The sequence below is a fragment of the Sceloporus undulatus genome, chromosome 6 (genome assembly GCF_019175285.1).
Source record: "Sceloporus undulatus isolate JIND9_A2432 ecotype Alabama chromosome 6, SceUnd_v1.1, whole genome shotgun sequence".
In the NCBI taxonomy this organism is placed as follows: Eukaryota; Metazoa; Chordata; class Lepidosauria; order Squamata; family Phrynosomatidae; genus Sceloporus; species Sceloporus undulatus.
The window spans coordinates 43,970,518-43,990,042 of record NC_056527.1 but is presented as its reverse complement, the minus strand read 5'-3'; the positions used below and the strand labels follow the sequence as shown (position 1 = coordinate 43,990,042).

The 19,525-nt window shown below is 38.8% G+C and overlaps 1 protein-coding gene across 2 annotated transcripts in view; it reads right to left on the bottom strand.

Annotated features, from left to right (window-relative positions):
• The window catches only part of CHN2 (chimerin 2), a 187,639-nt gene extending 168,331 nt beyond the window's left edge, over positions 1-19,308 (bottom strand). For both annotated transcript variants that reach the window (XM_042471514.1, XM_042471516.1), the window contains exon 1: positions 18,920-19,308. In XM_042471514.1, the coding sequence (XP_042327448.1) occupies positions 18,920-18,968 (49 nt within the window). In that variant the 5' untranslated portion in view covers positions 18,969-19,308. The remainder of the gene's footprint in view (positions 1-18,919) is intronic.
• Between the last annotated feature and the right edge of the window lie 217 nt (positions 19,309-19,525).

The window sequence follows — 19,525 nt, the reverse complement described above, 5'->3', positions numbered from 1 at the left end:
TGCAGTCATCAGAGTCAGCGTCTTAACCGCTAAGCCACTGTGTCCCTTTAGAATAGAAGTGTATGTTTATTCAGTCATAATCCTTCATAGCAGGAATGAGAACTGTGCAACCAGGGACTCAGGTGCCGCTGTATTGTAAGTTTCTCAGCCTCAGCCAGCATAGCCAATAGTGAGGAATGCTAGAAGCTGAAGTTCAAAAACATAAGGAGTCCTGCAAAATTCCCATCCATGTAGTTCAAAAACATCTAGAGTGCTGCAAAATTCCCCTAGGCTCTGGCTCCAAATGGATCTCGCAGCACAGCAACTATAAAACATGGCATAGCAAACTGCAAGAACTTGGTTTGGGGAAGGTTTACTATCAGCTCAAATAAAGGAGTTCCTTGTTGAACACAGCACTGCTTAGAGCTGGGGGATACTGACAGTTGTTCATTCCATTCTAAACAAGAACAACTATTCACTTGACCCTGGGCAACTTGTTCTGTTTCTTTTCAGGAGTGCCTGCTTCCTAGGTAGCAAGCATTTGAAAAAGAAGCAGCCGTTTCAATCTTTATATAGAGTCAGAGTACCTAATTTGAGGCTGAAAGTGCTCTGGCAGGAATAGCAAGCTGGGCACTTGCACTAGTTCTTGGAACACAGTCTGCCTGTGCCTTTGGCAAAGGCACAACAGATCTGAGGCACACACCCACTACCTGATTTTCCCATGGGCTCTTAAATGAATGAGGGTGTTTATACGTTGTTTCTTTGTATCCTTTAAAACTATAAACCTCTGTTTGTATAGCACACAATGGCATAATAAAGTAAAATACTGTTCTGGACATAAAGGTGAAACATAAATTATGTTTACGTAATTATTATTACAATGACAAGGATAATAAGTTTCAGCCCATGAATCAGTTGTTATCATAACTCAATTGCATCAGTTCTTTGTAGCTGAGACACTTCTCCATTAATTCACCCACCCACCCCACAAAAGAAGTTAATGGGAACTTTTCTATTGACCAGAGACAACCTTATACATTTTTTCATGATTTTTCACATTTCTCCAATAACTTATACGCTTAACAATCAAATACCTGCATTCCAAGAATTTAGGAAAGTTTAAGACCGTTTTATTTATTTATTAGATTTACATCCCATCCTTCTTTCATATAAGGGACACAAGGTGGCTTTAACTTCTCATTTATAATAGAGAAAAATAGCATCAAATCTGAAATCTTAGATATAGAAACAAAAACAAACAAAATAAAGATGCCTTGATAATCTACCAACATTTTCCTCTACAACTTTTATCTTTTTTTGATTATTTATGTCCAAGTATTCATTCACCACACTCTGTCAACATCAGGTCAAAAGATCTCAGCGTACAAAATATTGTCATGTGAAGACACATGACCTCTGTCTTCCCACATGCCATACATATTCAACTACTACTGACACCTAACTCCATTTGATATGATTACCCTGCAAGCCAATTTACTATGAAAAGACAATGTCACACTGTATGTATTCCTTTTTCTTTTTTGTGGTGTCAAATAAAATCCCAATTACATTGGTTTGATTGTTTTTAGCAGATATTTGTTCATGCAAGTTTTACTTCCCATTTATAATTTATTAATCTTTGAGTTCCATAATAAAAATGCATGTCTTAGTAAAGCCAGGGAATCTAACTGTGCTGGTTTGTACATCCCAACCAAACCCATAAATGTTTGTTGTTAACTAACCTACTGTAGAGAAACAGAATGCAGAGAAACAGAATTATTTCCAATTGAAAAGGGGGTCACATGAGATTGCATCTTATCACCATATTTGTTCACCTTGTATGCTGAAACTATCATACACATAGCAGGATTGGACTTAGAGAAGGGAGACTTGAAAAATGGAGGCAGAAACATGTAGATGACACCATACTAGAAGAAAACAGCAAAGACCTGCAACAATTGCTGTAGAAAAGTGAAGGCAGATAAGTGTTAAGCGAGGTTTAACTGTGAACATTAACAAAAAATAATGACCACAGAAGATTTACATAACCCCAATGTTGACAATGAAGAAATTAAAATAGTTGAAACAGTTAAAAGATTTTCCACACTTTGGATCAAGCATTAATCACAATGGAGACTGCAGTGAAGAAATTAGAAGCAGCTAGGAGGGCATGGAAGAGTGGATCTGAAAGAAGTAGACAAGATCTTCAAGTGCAAAGACATCTCACTGAACGCTAAAGTCAGGATTGTCCATTCCATTGTATTTGCAATCACTACGTATGGATGTGAGAGTTGAATGGCAAAGAAAGCAGGCAGGAAGAAAATCAACTCACTTGAGAAGTGGTGCTGGAGAAGAGCTTTACAGATACCGTGGATTGCCAAAAAGACCAAAAAAAAAAGGGGGGGGGGGATGACTTAGAACAAATCAAGCCTAAACCTCTCCTGGAGGCGAGGATGACTAGACTGTAGCTGTTGTATTTTGAACATATCATGAGAAAGCATGACTCAGTAGAAAAGACAGTAATTCTAGAGAAGGTAAAAGGTAGCAGGAAAAGAAAAAATCTGCATTATAGATGGATAGATTCAATCAAGGGTCCTGACCTGAGTGTCTACGTAGCGAGATCTTGTAGCACCTTTGAGACTAACTAAAAGAAAGAGATTGGCAGCATGAGCTTTCATAGACTTCAGTCTACTTCCTCAGATGCTAAGACCTAAACGGGGCTGTTGAGGATAGGACGTCTTTGAGAAGTCTCATTCATGGGGTCATCATAAATTGAAGTCAACTTGAAGGCAGTTAACACAGAGAGATTATATTTTAGCATACAAATTATTTTACATTTCACTATGACAAAAACTTTATGTGCATTATTAACATACATCATAGCTCATATAATTATTTTTTTATGTATTTGAGGTAGGGCCTGGGGGAGAAAAACCAAAGGATAACAAAATATCAGAAACAACACTTCCACCCTTCAAAATTCACTTCTGTTAATCAGCCAGTCATTGTCCAAACTGCAATCCAGCTAAGATAGAGTCTGATTTTCTACAATTAACATGATTGCAACATAAAATATTACTCTCAAATGTCCTTTTCTATTTTGAACAAGACCAAAGATTCTGATCAAATCCTTAGTCAAATATGAGTAAATGTTATTATTGAGTAAAAAGATTATGCTTTGTAATTCTCTCTCATCTGGAAGAATGGTGTGCTGAAGTCAGTGAACATTCCTTCTGAGTAAATGTGCATTTGATCAGGCTGTAAGAAACCTTTGGATTTTGTTTTTATCAAGGGTCTGAGACACTCTAATCCCTTTTGCAACAGAGAGCCAGAAAGCTGGAACTGTCAAATTATTCTCCCACCCTGAAAACAAAAGAATGAAACAGGGCAGCCCTGCACCATATCATATGATATTATTTAACTTGAATCATTATTTCTTACCCAAAAAAATTGTAGCTTAAATGCACTACAGAGAAATCTTATGTGTGCTTACCAAGACATAATACAAATCCCGCAGGATTTAATTGAGTTCATTCCCTAGTGTTTTGGACCGCAGCATTAGTTCTGTCTGATTTCCTAGTCCCATGACATTTCAGGATCAATACGACTGAAAGTCTGCAATCAATGAACTCGTATCTGACCTATGAACATCACTGATGGCTGCTATTAAGTTCCCTGAAACAGTACTACCATGATGTTGCAGTCTGATACGTTACTGGTATGTCAGCACTCATTCATCAGCACTGCAAGTCTATGATCAGATCAGCTCAAGTCCAAGAAATCTAAAATAACTGGCTATGATTTCACTACTTATGTTTTATCCCTGGCATATGTATGGCCAAGTTAAATTCCCAAACAGAGAATCTTTTCTTCAGCAATTGGAGTCTAGGCAATTTGTTATCAAAGTCTGGACCTTCTCTGTATTAATCTTAAGACATTTTTCTTTCCAAGTTTGATATTCCTGAATTTAATCTTTTCCAGTCAGTTCAAAGATAGATTTTAGACTAAATCCTACAGTCATACTCTGTGCATCAGAAAAGCAATAGCATGCTCTTTTGGTCTAGTCCTCACCAGAAAATTTTATTAATATAATTCAAGGTTTATTCAGTTAATTTTTAAGCGTCTGGATGTTTCCAGATGGATACCTCCAAATGCTACGAATTCAAAAGGCTCTGTGCAACAATTCCATCTTTTATTTCCTTAACAGATTTCTTTGTGGTTAAAAACAAAACAAAACAGACAGACAGAAAGGAGGAAAGCTACAGGAATGTTAACAAGCAGAAGAAACTGATGTCTGTGGACCTTCACCATAACATTCTTTAACAAGGCAGGGTGATTGCACAATAAAAAGCCTCATCTGAAAGCACCTCATTTAAATTAAACCATTAAGAATAAATTTCTGTATTAATTGACTAACTGCTTTCCTGATCAACATCTGTCATAGAAATTTCACATCATTATCTTAATTGTGCTATCTTAATTAAAACCAGCTGTTAATCTTCTTCTTCTTCTTCCTTTTTTTATACTATAAATGCTATTTGATACTGGTCCAAAACACACTCCATAAATAATCTAGTTTGAGACCACTTTAACTGCCCTGGCTCAGTGCTAGAGAATCCTGGGAAATGTATTTTATTGTGGCACCAGAACTCTCTGACAGAGAAGGCTAAATGTCTCACAAAACTACAGTTCCCAGAATTCCCTAGCATTGAGCCAGGGCAGTTAAAGTGGTCTCAAACTGGATTATTTCTGCAGTGTGTTTTGCGCTATAGTTTCTTTTACATCAAGGGTGCTTGCTTTTACAGCATTAAATAATATAATATTATTACATTAAATATAAGAATAAAAGGTAAAAATGTAATTATGACATACTAGATTACTAGTGTGCAAATATTATATTTAAAATCATAAATATGTTCCTACAAACATATTCTTTACAATGTGATATGGAACTCTCTTGAAATAACAGCACCAATGAGCACACATAAAGTGCCTCTGGAGATGGCATCTTACAGCAAATAGGATCACAGGTTGGAAACAAAGCACAAATCTTGAAGAAAATCTGCTTTTTCCTGTTCCAGAAGAAAGAGTTATATCCAGGAAGTAATAGTAGATGCAAGACCTTCATCCCTTTTTTGTCAGTTCATCCCAGTTCTCCCATAGGTATAATGGGGACAGGATCAAACTGTATTACATAATTCAAGCTTTACTTGAAGTACAGTGCTTCCAACGACTGTTGAGAGGAGCAGAGAGGGTTGCATTATTTACTCTTCACTTTCCACTGGTTTGACAGGGAAAGTAGTCTTTCCATAAGCAAGAACAGTTGGCTTCAGCCTAAGGAGGCATTTCCACCCACAGCTGTTGACTGCTGAACCATGTGGCAGGGTTCAGGATAACAGTGAGTTGGAAGCTTTATGAAGTGCAATTCAGAAAGCATAATGTGCCATGATTTCTAAGGACAGATTGAATACATTTAAACTATAATTTCCTGGTAATGCTGAAGAACAAAGAGAAATTGGAAGAAAGAGACAGGCCTTTGAATCACATCATTAGGGACACCAAATTATGCACTGTCAAAACAGTGTCATCACTATTCTCCCAACACACATAGACAACAAAAATTATTATCCACGATTATATCTACTGCTATAAAAATTTAAAAAGCTTGATACATATATAGGCATACCAAATTTTGGATCACCGTTTAAAGAAAATCCTACAGTTTCTGTTTAAAACACATACTACTGTCACACACATCTGCAAACAGCATTTTCAGGAAGTATCATTACAACCTAATCACAATTCAAAACATTGGCTTTCACATCACACTTCTATATTACTTGTGCTTTATACACATAAGTTACTGTCAATAATAACAGTATGAGATTTGGACAACCTACAGTTTAAATTTTCAGACAATTTTTAAACTATAGTTTGAGTTTAGACCAAACTGAACACTGATAGCACAGACTATATGATCTCCATAACAAAATATGTGCAGTCATGTTCTACAGGATTTGGCTGACAGGTATTTTAATTGTTCCTATTTTGAGTCAAACCTTCCCAGATAGTGTTTAATTAGTTATTAAGATTAATTTGAGATGGCATTTCATAAAATATATTAAGTTTTTAGCATAGTAGCTACATTTTGGGAGAAAGTAATCACATAAGTAAATTTGTTTTGGAAAGTTCCTTGATATTCAGGGACCTACTGTACATGTTTGAGTCATTTGCCTGTGTCTTGGAAATTAACAAATGGAAAACTGAAGTCAATTTTCTGTGCCCTTTCGACTGCTAAAAGATTGATACTTCATTACTGAAAAGACCATTTTTCTCCACCGGTGTTCCAGTGGATAGAAGGTCTAACAATGCTTTCAACACTTGAAAGAATGATGTATTGATGGAATTTACAAATGGACATACAGTGGACCCTTGTTATACGCTGTGGTTTGGTTCCAAGATCCCCCGTGTATAACAAAATCCGTGTATGCTCAAGTCCCATTGAATATAATGACATAGCAAAATGGTGTCCCTTATAAAAAATGGAAAATCAAGGTAAATTTATACTTTTTTGGAACATTTTCAAACCGTGTATGCTTGAATCCATGTATAAAAAATCCGTGTATAAGAAGGGCCGACTGTATATTTGGACATTTGGTCAGCACTTATAGAAACTTATGTCTAACATGTTTATTTTTTCTCCTTTTGTGTGCTTATTTTCCAGATTTTGTCATATTGGAACATTACTGTATGTAACTGAGATCCCTTTTAAATGTAAATGATTTTTTTAAAAGTTCTCAGCTCTCCTTTTACCCAGAGCTTGAAATATTGCTTTTTAAAGCTACTTATTACTCTGATCACTCAACAGTTTGTTACTAATTACTGTTATTGTAATACAGAAAATAAATCACAGAACTACTCACTTGTTGCATGCCTTTAAATCGTTTCTGACTTATGGTGACCCTATTACGGGATTTTCTTGGCAAGTTTCTTCAAAGGTGGCTTGCTATTGCCATCCTCTGAGGCTGAGAGAGTGTGACTTGCCTAAGATTACCCAGTCGATTTACATGGCTGAGCTGGGATTTGAACCCTGGTTTCCAAAATCATAATCTAATGCCCAAACCATTACACCATGCTGGCTCTCATACCAATTACTCGCTGCTAACACAATATAAATACTTGTACCATTGTGACATTGAAAAATGTAGGAAAATGCTCTCTGTCACCTCCAGCCATCTCTGATCATCATAATTCTAAATAATCTCCCATTCCGCTCATTTGCACAGGCTGACGTTTAGAGCAGGTAGCCCTCCATACACTCACACTGATCTCTTTGACACTGGCAGTAGTTCCATTTGTTTGAGCATACTGGAGGAGACAGAAAAATCAGGGTTATGTTTTGAATTTTTTTTTAAAAAAATCCCAATTAACCTGACTACAGCCCTCTTTTTCAACCTCCCTCCTCCTTCCACCTTGTTCTGGCTCCTCTAACCCTGGCTAACTGCACAAACCTCCCAACAAAGGACCAGAATATGGTAGTCACCGATGTGATCTTCAGCTCCCACTATCCAGACTGAGTCAGAACAAACTAATGAATAACAGACAGAATCCCCAGAACATTCCACAAAAGAGTAGTAAATTACAGTCCTGACCACTACAGCCTGGCCATTCCACCTTGTTACTATGCAAAGTAATTACCAGTAGTTACCAGAGTATCTTGTTACAAGTAGCACATTACGTCCTAGCTCTGGTGTTATCTATGTAACATATTGATTACAGTATATAATATTTTAATTCCCTTTGAACTTGACCAGTTTTGAGATTAGGTGCATTTTTCTTAATGAAATAATGATTAGTTACTCCATGGTAAATCTGGCTTTTCAGAATATTTCACCTTGTGTCTCTCTTTCTTCATTTACCTTGCAACATTGCAATTTGAAAGCTAATTCTTTAATACCATCAAAGCTTCTTAGAAACAAAGACAATGTAAATGCTATGTATTAATATTATTAAATCAATCTTTATTAAATTAATTCCATTCAAGCTTCACTGTTTGCTAAACAGACAAATGAAATGAGCTAGTCAAACCAGAAGTAACACCCAACCAAGTCACACATGGTTCCTGTTCAAGTCAAAGTCCTGTTAAAAGAAGCCTTGCACATACTGTACTTCTAAAGCAGATCTCTGAAAGCCTAGTGTTAAACTGATTAAGTTCCTCTGAGGATTTCTAAGGCACCAAAATATTAGAATAATTATTTTGCAAGCAAAGGTTTAGTGAAAGAAACATTTCACAATATAGAAAAGAAAATATAAGTGGAAGCATATAAACAGACTAGGGAGAACTGCACATACTGGTACATTAAAACCATCACAATATTTGACCTGTATTTCAGTACAGTACAAAGTATTCCTAAAATGTAAAGTTACATAACATGGGAGGTTGTCATCTACTGGAGAAAAACAAGGTAATTTTGGGAGAAAGAAACTATAAAATATAAAATTGCTACTTATTATGTAAATTGAATATCCTATTATGCCTGAGGAATTTTCCATATTTCTCTTTCTATGACCTGGCTGAATCCTTGATGAAGACCAAAGGAGCTATTACAACTTTTAAAGCTGCTTTTAAATTCTTCATCTCTTCCACTAACTCCTACAACAATCAGCAATATAAATTGTGCTCCACCCCTAACATTATACCAGATCAGATTATCTGCCCATCTAGTCTAATACTGTACACTTTTGACTAGTAGTGCCATTTGCTCTTCTGGTTCTCTGGCAGTGATCCAGGCCTGCACAACATATGGCCAAAGGATTTTGGGTGGCCTGCAAGGATATGGAACAACTTCCAAGGCTCCTTCCCGGCCTGGCTTTCTCCTGAGAGGGCCGGGAGGCAGGGGAGGAGGAAAGGCAAATGTTTGCCCTTCAAGGTTCATCTGAGATATGATAAACTGATTGCTGACAAGACGTCTAATGTGTTCTGTTAACTAAATGTTGTAAACAGTAAGAAAATCTTAAAAGCGTATTAAAACTTGTACCACTTAGGAAAATATTTTTTAACATTAATGTGATTTCATGGTAAATAAAAATCTGAAGTAATAAGTATAAATATTGCTTTTAATTGCAATTTCCCTTTCTTTATAATATGGTTTATTTGTAAAATAGTTTAATCATTAATTATATCTTTACTTGGAAAGTGAGTTGCTGTGGTCCAAAGAAGTTTAGCCTATTTCAATTTTGGCCCCTACCTACTGCCAAGTTGTGCAGGTCTTTAGTAGCCTTTCTCATTACCTGTTATATGATTGTTATAACTGAAGGGACTGAAATTTTTCACAGAAACTGAATATTAGTCCTGCAATATGCAACCAAGAAGTTTATCACATGGGGCTTAAACCGCTCCCCAGCGTGTTCTAACGGGGGTGAGCGGGGGCGCGCACGGAACGCGATGGGCACTGGATGGGGCCCAAAATGCGACTTTATCGCACGGGGACCTCGTCGCTGCCGCCGCGCGTTCCCATCGCATCCCAATTCGGTTCCAGAGGGCACCATTTCTGGGAACTGTTTCAAAGCGTCCCCAGAAATGGCGCCCTCTGGAACCGAATTGGGACGCGATGGGAACACGCGGTGGCAGCGGCGGCATCCCCCCGTGCGATAAAGTCGCGTTTTGGGCCCCATCCGGTGCCCATCGCGTTCCGTGCGCGCCCCCGCTCGCCCCCGTTAGAACGCGCTGGGGAGCGGTTTAAGCCCCATGCGATAAACTCTCATGTGTTCCACAGTTCCTTCCACAGTTAAAGATTTTTGTGGTCTGGCGGTGCAAGTTAGTACAGCACGCCCTTGTTTTACGTGGGGAATCTGTACCAGACCCCCTCGTGTAAAACAAAAAATGTGTATGCTCAAGCCCCATTACAAGTAATGGGGCTTGTGTTCGTGGCAGCGCATGCGCCATTGTTTCTTCCGGCACATGGTGCCAGAAGAAGCAGCGCTGCTTTCAGTGTATGCTGAAAGCAGTGTATAATGTGCCTACGTGGGCACACTGTATCTCAAGGCCTGGTCTTTCTTACCTTGAGGACCACAATAAGGCCCACCCCAAAACCTTTTGGGTCAGAATGCATAAAAAGGATTAGAACAGAAATATCACCTTTGTAGAGTGTGAAATACTGCAGAGTTATCCAGTGAATATTCCACCTTCAGTTGTTCACCACATAACTGCAAGACGTCAAGAAAATGCATCATATATTAAATAAAGTTTCACTGGGAACAAGGTAAGTACACCTCGACTACTGCTATGGTTCAAGATGACTTCATGGCATTCTAACAGTAAGATCTTATATTCCTTGTTAGTTCCTAATGCAAGATTGGCACAACTTGCTTCGATGATCTAATGGGGAGAAGACAACTTTAAGTGTTCTGGATAACTGAGAGGTGAGGGAGTTTCTGGCTTTCCAGAGTTTCTAGGGCATCAGAAGGTCATAGAAAGCCCTAGACGGTGCATTGGAAATCACAGCATCTTTGTACCTATGCACTCTGTGATCTGCTAGAAAGTACTGTCCAGTGATAAAACCTCAGTAATAGGACAGCTTTACTTGCACCTAGCTCTTCACATTAGATGCCAGAATGAAAGACTATACTGTGTGCTAAGACAGCTAATACATCATCCTATAAATGGCAAATGGGACCATAATCTTAAGCTCTGTTCATAACCCATGCCACCAAAATGGGGAGAAAAGCCCTTAGTTTCGCAAGTGTCTGGCACAAGTAAATAACCTACATAAATCTTTCCCAATACAGTCCAAACCCCGTATCCACAGGTTTGGTAATTGTGGTTTCACTTCTCCACATCCAGAAAAAAAATGTCTTTGTAGGCATCTGGAGGTCTTCCAGTGTGACTCTATGGTCAGCTGCCAACAGACATATTTATTTATTCATTTATTCATTCATTCATTCGATTTCTGTCCTGCCTTTCTCCCTAAAGGGGACCCAAAGCGGCTCACAAATAAAAATTCTAAAAACATATTAAAATAAAACAATTAAAAGCATAATTTAAAAACAATATAAAATTACAGACATTAAAACCACACTAAAACCATGATACCCACCCTATATAACAAAGATCCAAGCCATATAACTTCTTTGAATCACCATTTTGGGGGGAAAGCAGGGTACAAATAAATGTAATAATAATAATAATAAAAAAAAAACATTTGACATCTGTGTTTCTCACTATCTGTGGTAAGTCTAGGAATATATGCCCCATGAATATGGGGGTCAGACTGTACATACAAATCTTTGAGTACAATCTATGGAAGTGTCTCAAGCCCCAATACTTTTCAAAGAATTCCTACATGGAGGCAATCCTGTCTTTACTGAAAAGGCCATAGGCTGTACTTCAGCTAAATGTCTTACACCCAATTGCACAATACAGTATCTCTGTGTAGTAGCTCACAGGATCAGGCAACAAGTTGAACTGCTTGTACCATATCCAGCAGAGCAAAAGAAAACCCCATCCCAAACCATATCGACTAGCATACTATTTTTCACCTGATTGCTCAGACCTTTCATCTGAACCACACATGCTAGCTATAAATACATCAAGTGGAAGACAGAATAATTTCATGCCTTTTAAAATTACAAGAAGAAGAATCAAAATGATAACTGAACTGACAGATAGGTGACAGCATAGATGGCTTCATCCTTCAGCAGTTTCTATCCTTTCAACAATGCTTATTTTTGTCTAAAATCTTCATTGTAAACTTCTCCATAAACCTTTCAGGTTAAAATGGCATTTACAATTATAGGTGTGGCTACTAAATATGTGCAGCTTTATAGATCACTTGCGTGTCCATTATTATACCACCCAGCAAATGTTTAATTAACCTACAGAGTCAACAAGAACCCAGCCTTGTAAATGTGTCATTTGCCTAACTTGCCTAAGACAAGTTGTAACTTCTCACTGGCAAGCATCCAAGTGGCAAAACTACCCAAATCTAGGGATGATCAGAAGGTAGATCTCTAGATGCTTCAGGCTTTAACTCCTATTAGTCCCTAACAAATAGTTAATGGATCAAGGAATATGGGAACTGAAATCTAAGACATATGAAGATCTACTTTTTTCATACTCCTCCCTTATCTTGTTATGATCAAACCATAACAGATATAAAACTAACACCCTACAGCATTATAAGTGACCCTTGTAAGATACAGCAGGCCCCTGACCCTTATAAAATCTTTCAGGCCAAACTGGATTGCTGGTCTGAGCAACCAAGAGACTCCACTTTCACTGCTCTTAGACAGCTATAGACAGTCTTGACCTTTCTCTCTGCTCCAACCCATACTAAATGCAATAGGAGCTGAATCTTGCAGAGCTGGGATCTTAAACGAGATTCTTTATCTACAGAGCTATATTATGTATGAGCTTCAGAGGAGACCCATATTGACACACCATGAAGGACAAGTCAGCAATTGTTCCTTAACTTTTATATTTATTCATTTTATATTATATTTATTTATTTATTTTATATCCTGCCTTTTTTTCTGGTACAAGACTCAAAGGGGATTACAACAAATTAAAACAAAGTACCATCATAGAATCATAGAGTTGGAAGAGACAGCAAGGGCCATTTAGTCCAACTGCCTGTCATGCAGGAATACACAGTTGAATGATACCCATTCAACCTCTATTTAAAGATCTTCAAAGATACAGGGTCCACCATACCCCAAGGCAATCTATTCCACTGCTGAAATACAGTACTGTAGTAGGGGGAAAAAACTGTTTGATACTTAAAGACAGCTATCATGTTAAAGACAGCTATCATGTTACCAGCACCCTAAGATGTTTCTCATAAGGCTTGGTTTCCAGATATTTGTTCATTCACGGTTGCTGTTCTCCAAACATGTGCCAGCTTGTTGACATCCTTCTTGAAATGTAGTGCCCAGAACATGGCACAATATTGCAGGTAAGGTCTGAGCTAAGCAGAATGAGTGGCATTAAAACTACCAATGATCTGGACACTATATACTTGTTGATACAGTCCAGAATTGTATTGGCATTTTTGACTGCTGCATCATATTGTTGCCTCATTAAGACCCCTATATCCTTTCCACATGATAAGCATACGGACTCTGGACCCAAGTCAGGTAGAGCTACCTTTAAAGGCCATAGCCACCACTTTCAATTGCACCCAGAAACAAATCAGTAGCCAGTAAAGTTGAAGAGGCCCAGTCTAGAGGCCATAGCTTCAGTATAACCTGCTAGACCCAATCTAGCTAAGTCCAAGTCAAGACTGCCCAAGTCAGAAGCTGCTAGTGTAGAAATCCCAAGCTCATTTCTTACCTATAGTTCAATCTGCTTGCCTGTAGCAATCAGAAAGTTATCACACAAAAAATATACTCAGATCCTACATAAGATACTGCACTGCAGAAGAATATGCTTCAGTGGTCCACTGGAGGTAGGCGCAAGGTGTGATTGAGTTAAAGCAGCACAGATCTCAAAGCAGGCAGTTCTGCTCAGTGGAGTGAAGGCTATAGATGAAATTGCTGGTTACTTGAGCCATTCTGAGCACCCCATGGACTCCCTTTTTGAGATGGGTGCCAGCAACCTGCTCTACATTCTCTCTGCTGATACAGAATTTCTGCTCCATGCTGTTCTTCTGTAAGTAGGTGCAAAAGATACAATGTAAAAGACACGCACACATGCAGTGGTCTGGTGCCCTGATCATCAGTAATTTGCCAAAATCACTTCTCTCTATCACAACCCTCCAAGTCTTCTATGAATAGCACATTCAATGGGCTTTACTGTGTTTGACTGATAGCAGACACAGAACCAATGGGAAACAGCAAAGATCCCATTCTATCTGGTCCATTGTCTTCAACTACTTAACAAATAGGTCTTTTTACTTGCCACATGGAAAGCATACCTAATTATTAAACCAAAGACAAACTTCATTCTTCTTACTGTATAAATATAAAACATAGTATCTGTGGCACATGTTGTATCCCCTCCTAGATTGCATCTCTTCTGACTTTTAACTAAATTTTCCCTGAATAAAGCATAGATTATCTATCAAGCAAAGAAGCAATTTAAAAAGGTTAAATTTGTATTTTATGTTGAATCTGTACTGCTAATTACAGGCCATGTATGTGCCTTCTTCCCTCTTCAACGATCTTGAGATGGAAAGTTAAATGAAAAGAAATAATTATATATCATTTGTAAAAGTTATTCCTCTTAAAACCAAATATGCTATGGCTGTTCGTTTTTAAAAGCTGGACTCTGTGGTTAGATGCTATTAGAAAATGCTCCAAAACTTACTGAGCTCTGCAAAATAAAAACCACAGACAGCCCAAATGCAACTGCATGGAGTCAGATACGCTGGGCCCAAAGAAACTGGAAACTTTGGAGAGGGAAATATTGACATTTTAACTGAAAAGAATATGAAGTAGATATGGCGTGGGTATTAGACCCTATTATTTCTCCTAAATACGTTAAAGGCAGCAGATCCTGTCTGATTTTGAAGTTAAGCAAGGTCAGCACTGGCTAACATTTGGAAGAGGGGCTGCCAACTAATACTAGGAGTTTTGGCTATATTTCAGAGGAAGGAATTGGCAAAAGCACCTCTGAGTATTCCTTGCCTAAGAAAATGCTGTGAAATTCATGGGGTCACCGTAAGTCAACAGACAACTTGAAGGTGCATGCACATGCATGCATGCACACACACACACACACACATACATTTTGAGTAAAGATGTGTTACATGAGGCGGGAGGACATTTTACAATATGAAGCTCAAAACCTTATAAAGTACAAAAGGAGAATGCAAATATTTCATATCACCCTAAACTATATTATGTGTCCATTACTGCAAATGTTTACAAATGAAAAGATGTTAAACAACCTTAAACATCTGATCCTCTTCTCAAACATTACCATGCTGGAACATTATACGTTACAGATTGTGAGCCCTACACTACAGTGTCAGTTCCAGGATTTCACAGATGTAAAGAACGCTCCAAACTCTAGGTTTCTCTCTTCTAGTTCTGTTTCACTGTGTATCTTTCTTTGAGTTCTTTAGTGTTCCACAGTCAATCTCCTTTTTCCATTTATACTCAATATGTACAATGTTCAGTGTTAGTTATTTGCATCTCCACAGTCTACCTGGTTGCTGATTTGCACATATATAAGCAGATCTGCAGATTCAGTCACTAGCCTTTGCACCAGTATCAAGATTAAGAAATGCCAGGCAACTTCATGTGGGCCCACTGGTTTAAGTCTGTTGATGGTAGCAAAATCTTTTGCAGAAATGAATGGGAACTGCACAGGAGTAAGAAGCGCCTACAGCTGCTCTATTAAAATACATACTTGTGAACAATTTACTTTTCCTTGATTCAGGAATGTTAATGATATATTAAAAGTAACCAGCCAACCAAAACACTTTGGCTTTCTGGTTTGAGTCTTGACTTTCTGCATAGCATACATGTCCGGCTATTCACTTGTACTATGTAAACTTCAGCATCTCCAAATTTCCATTCTGGAGTCTCATTGCCTCTCTTGTTTTAAATGTGAACACCATGTAAATTTCTGGGGGTGTGTGTGTGTGTGTGTGTGTGTGTGTGTGTGCAAGAATCATTTTATTTTTGTACAGTTAAAATTACTATTTGTGGATTAGAGCATATAATGAGTACCTGCCAAATAGACTAAACCCAGGTAAAGATTAAGAGCAAATAAGGAATATTTATCTATTCAATCTGCAAAAGGCATTATCCCAATTCTAGGCCCCCCAAGTACAAATCTGCTGGTCTTCTGTTGGCCTTAAGTTTACATAAAGCACTGGCTTATGTCGAATACAATAAACAGCAGCAACAAGAAAGCATTCAAGCAGGTGACAGAATTTTTTTACTGTATCTTTATAACAAGAGCACTCTGTGGAATGAAAAAAAAAAACCCTTTCCTATCAACTGCAATCTTTATCTCATGAGAGTAAATCCTAGTGAACACAACAGAATTTGATTTCAAGCAAACATGGATAAGCTTGAACAGGCACATACTGCTACCAAAGTGATACTAAAATCATTGAGGCTTATTTTCAAGTAAGTAAACACTGTACTGTACTGTACATTTTTGTCTGCTTCCACCAAATAAAATTAATAAGATTTGGGATAATTGTTACAGACCCTTGTGAGAAGCTCTTTCTCAAATCTTTTCTTGATACCCAGAAGTTAACAATAAAATAAATAAATAAACAGAAGCACTCTTTTGGAGCTTGCCTTTTATATACAGTATTTGAGAAGCTCCTGGTTTCATATTGTCTGCAACTAGTCAACAGCCAGATAATCTAATCAAGAATTGACACAAGTTTGCTAGAAAATTTACTCAGCCCTCAACAAAAAGTGCTACCATATATAGATTTATTCAGTCCATGGTAGAAGGTGAAGAGAAGGTGAAATTGGGTCTCTCAGAGAGATTGATTGTACTGTTTCCTCTAGTACAGGGCTTGGCGACTTGAACAGGTGCAATCACACTTGGAACAACCGGCTCAGCCAAGCAGAGATATTTTTAGAGTGTTCCCCTTCTATACAGTTTTGCAGGAATAAAGAACGAAAACAGAATGCAGTCCATTCATCTTTTGCCTGGACCTTGATTTACTAGGCATCTGTACATTTACTAGGCATCTTCCACTGACAGGGTGACCAGACATCCTCCTTTTCCAGGACATATCCTCCATTTCAATCTTCTGTCCAGGAGGAATTCCAAATGCTCTCCATTCTGAGCATCACTAAGAAGCATGGGTTTATATTTCTATGAGTATTTTTGGCTGTTGTTTTGGAGTGTCCTCCATTTTTCTTGACCGCCCTACATTTTGCGGTGCCTCATCCTCCTTTGTAGTGAAGACAATCTGGTCGCCCTGTCCACTGGTGCATTGCATAGTACTATCAAGGTTTGAAATCAGAGACATCTGGAAGACCAGAATCGACAGAGATGAAGGGGAAATGGATGGTGGAATGGTAGACTTTTCCATTTTTGCTCTAGGCATCAACAAAAACATGCACCTATCCTGATTTTTTTTCTCCCCCTTGAGTCATATTTCTCTTTTGCATGCAAACTGATATACAAACATCTGCCTAGAAACCCATTTGTGGGAGAAAGATGGGATATAAACACATTAAAGAAACAAAATAAACATGCACACAGATCCAGGTGTGTGTTTGGGTGTGTTTGGGTGGAGAGAAAAGAAGTTAGTGGGCAGAGCGAGGATCCCACCCTCATTCCTCCTTAAACTAAAAATGTTACAAATAAACTGTTAGAGAAGTGAGAAACAATCAGAAGATAGTGCATAAATCCTACATGAGGCTGGGTAGGATGGAGACAGGCTGACCAGATACTGTAGTCTCCTTTTCCCAGACGTGTCCTCCATTTCAGGATTTTGCCCAGGAGGAATTTCAAAAATGTACTCCATTTGGAGCACGACTAAGAAGCATGGATTTCCATTTATCTTAGCAGTCTAGCTTTTATTTGCTCATGTCCTCCATGTTTATCAAATTTGGACCATGAGAGAGAAGCATGGGTTTACCTCTACCTTTTATTTAGCCACATCCTCCATGTTTTTCAATTGCCCTCCATTTGGACCATGACAAACAAGCATGGGTTTACCTCTACCTTTTATTTAGTCGTGTCCTCCATGTTTCTCAAATGCCCTCCATCTGGAGCATGATGAAGCAGCATGGATTTTTTTACTTTTTATTTGGTCACATCCTCCATGTTTCTTTAATGTCCTCCATTTGAACCATGAACAAGAAGCATGGATTTACGTTTATCTAGGTGCTTTTAGCTTTTATCTGGTTGCGTCCTTCATGTTTCTCAAATGCCCTCCATTTGGAGCATGAACAAGAAGCATGAATTTACCATCACCTTTTATTTAGAGGTGTCCTCCATGTTTCTTGAAGTGTCCTCCATTTGGAGCATGAACAAGCATAGATTTATAATTGCAAGTGTGGTTGGGGTTTCTTTTAAACTTTTATTTGGTCCTGTCCTACATACAGTATGTATGTGTGTGTGCATAACTTGTGTATACTTTTTTGTGATTTTATATACAGACATTTTAATTTTTTTAATTTTATAACAATTTTAAAGGGTTTTATCTGTGAGCCACCTTGGGTACCTTGGGGGAGAAAGTCAGGATATAAATGAAATAAATATGTAATTATATATACACACACACACACACACACACACACACACATACACACAATGATACCTTTACTGGGCCAACCAAAATGCACAATTACGTGTTGCAAGCTTTCGAAGTCACACTGGATTCTTGATAAGGCAAACAGGAGAAAGAAATTGAAGATGTGTGTGTGTGTGTGTGTGTGGAGAGAGAGATATAGATATAGATATAGAAAATCCAATTATAATCCATTGTGACTTTTTAAAGCTTGCAACATGTAATTGTGCATTTTGGTTGTCCCCATAAAGGTATCATTGCTTATTATAATCTACTGGAGTTGCTATATGGCCAACATGGGTACCTATATAGTGTGTTGATATATATGTACAGCTATAGATATAGCAAATCCAATTATAATCCACTGTGACTTTTTAAACGTGTAATTGTGCATTTTGGTTGGCCTATTAAAGATATCATGGTTTACACACACACATGCTATATGGCCAACACGGCTATCCTTAAATATATATGTGTGTGTGTATATATGAGTATATAGATATATATGTATAGATCTAGATATAGACACATATATTTCCCCCTGGAAGGTCCTCCATGTGTATACATATGTATAGCTATATGGCTTTGTGCATAGATATATATGTATAGACACAAAGGTCCTCCATCTGACAGCCTCTTGTCCTCCTTTCTGCTCAGGACACCTGCTCCCCCTGGATGGATGGATGGATGGATGGAGAGAGAGAGAAGAAGGAGAGGAAACTTACCAGAGGACACCGAAGAGCCCGACAAGCTGGAGTTGCTGGAGGTGGCCATCCTCCTCCTCCTGCTTCCTGGGGGCTCCTTCTCAGGGGCTGGGGCTGCTGCTGTGCTCCGTCTGAGGGCGCCTCCTGCTGCTGCTGCAACCCATGGCAAAGGGCTGGAGCCCGGCTGAGGAGGTGGAGGAGAGGGGAAGCAGCAGCAGCAGCAACAGGGGCTCCTTCCTGGGCTGGGAGGGTTGAGGGGCTCCCCTTTCTGGGGGGAGAAGAAGCCCCAAGAAGGCGCCCTCGCTGCCTCCAGCGCCTTTGGCACCAAAGCCTTTTGGCTGGTGGAGAGCCTTGCCTCCTCCTTCTTCCCCTTCCCTTCCCAAGGCAGCAGCAGCAGCAGCAGCAGCAACGGGCTCCACCTCCCCTCCTCCTCCTCCTCCTCCTCCTGACACAACAGGCACAAAGGAAACCATGGAGGAGGAGGAGGAGGAGGAGGAGGAGGCTCCATGGCGGGGCCAGGGCAAAAAGGCGGGAAAGGAAGGTGGCAGCAGCAGGGAGAAGGAGAAGGCTGCTGCCCCCCTAAAGCATCTCCTTTCCCCTTCTCCTCCTTGGGCCTGCCTTTGGGGC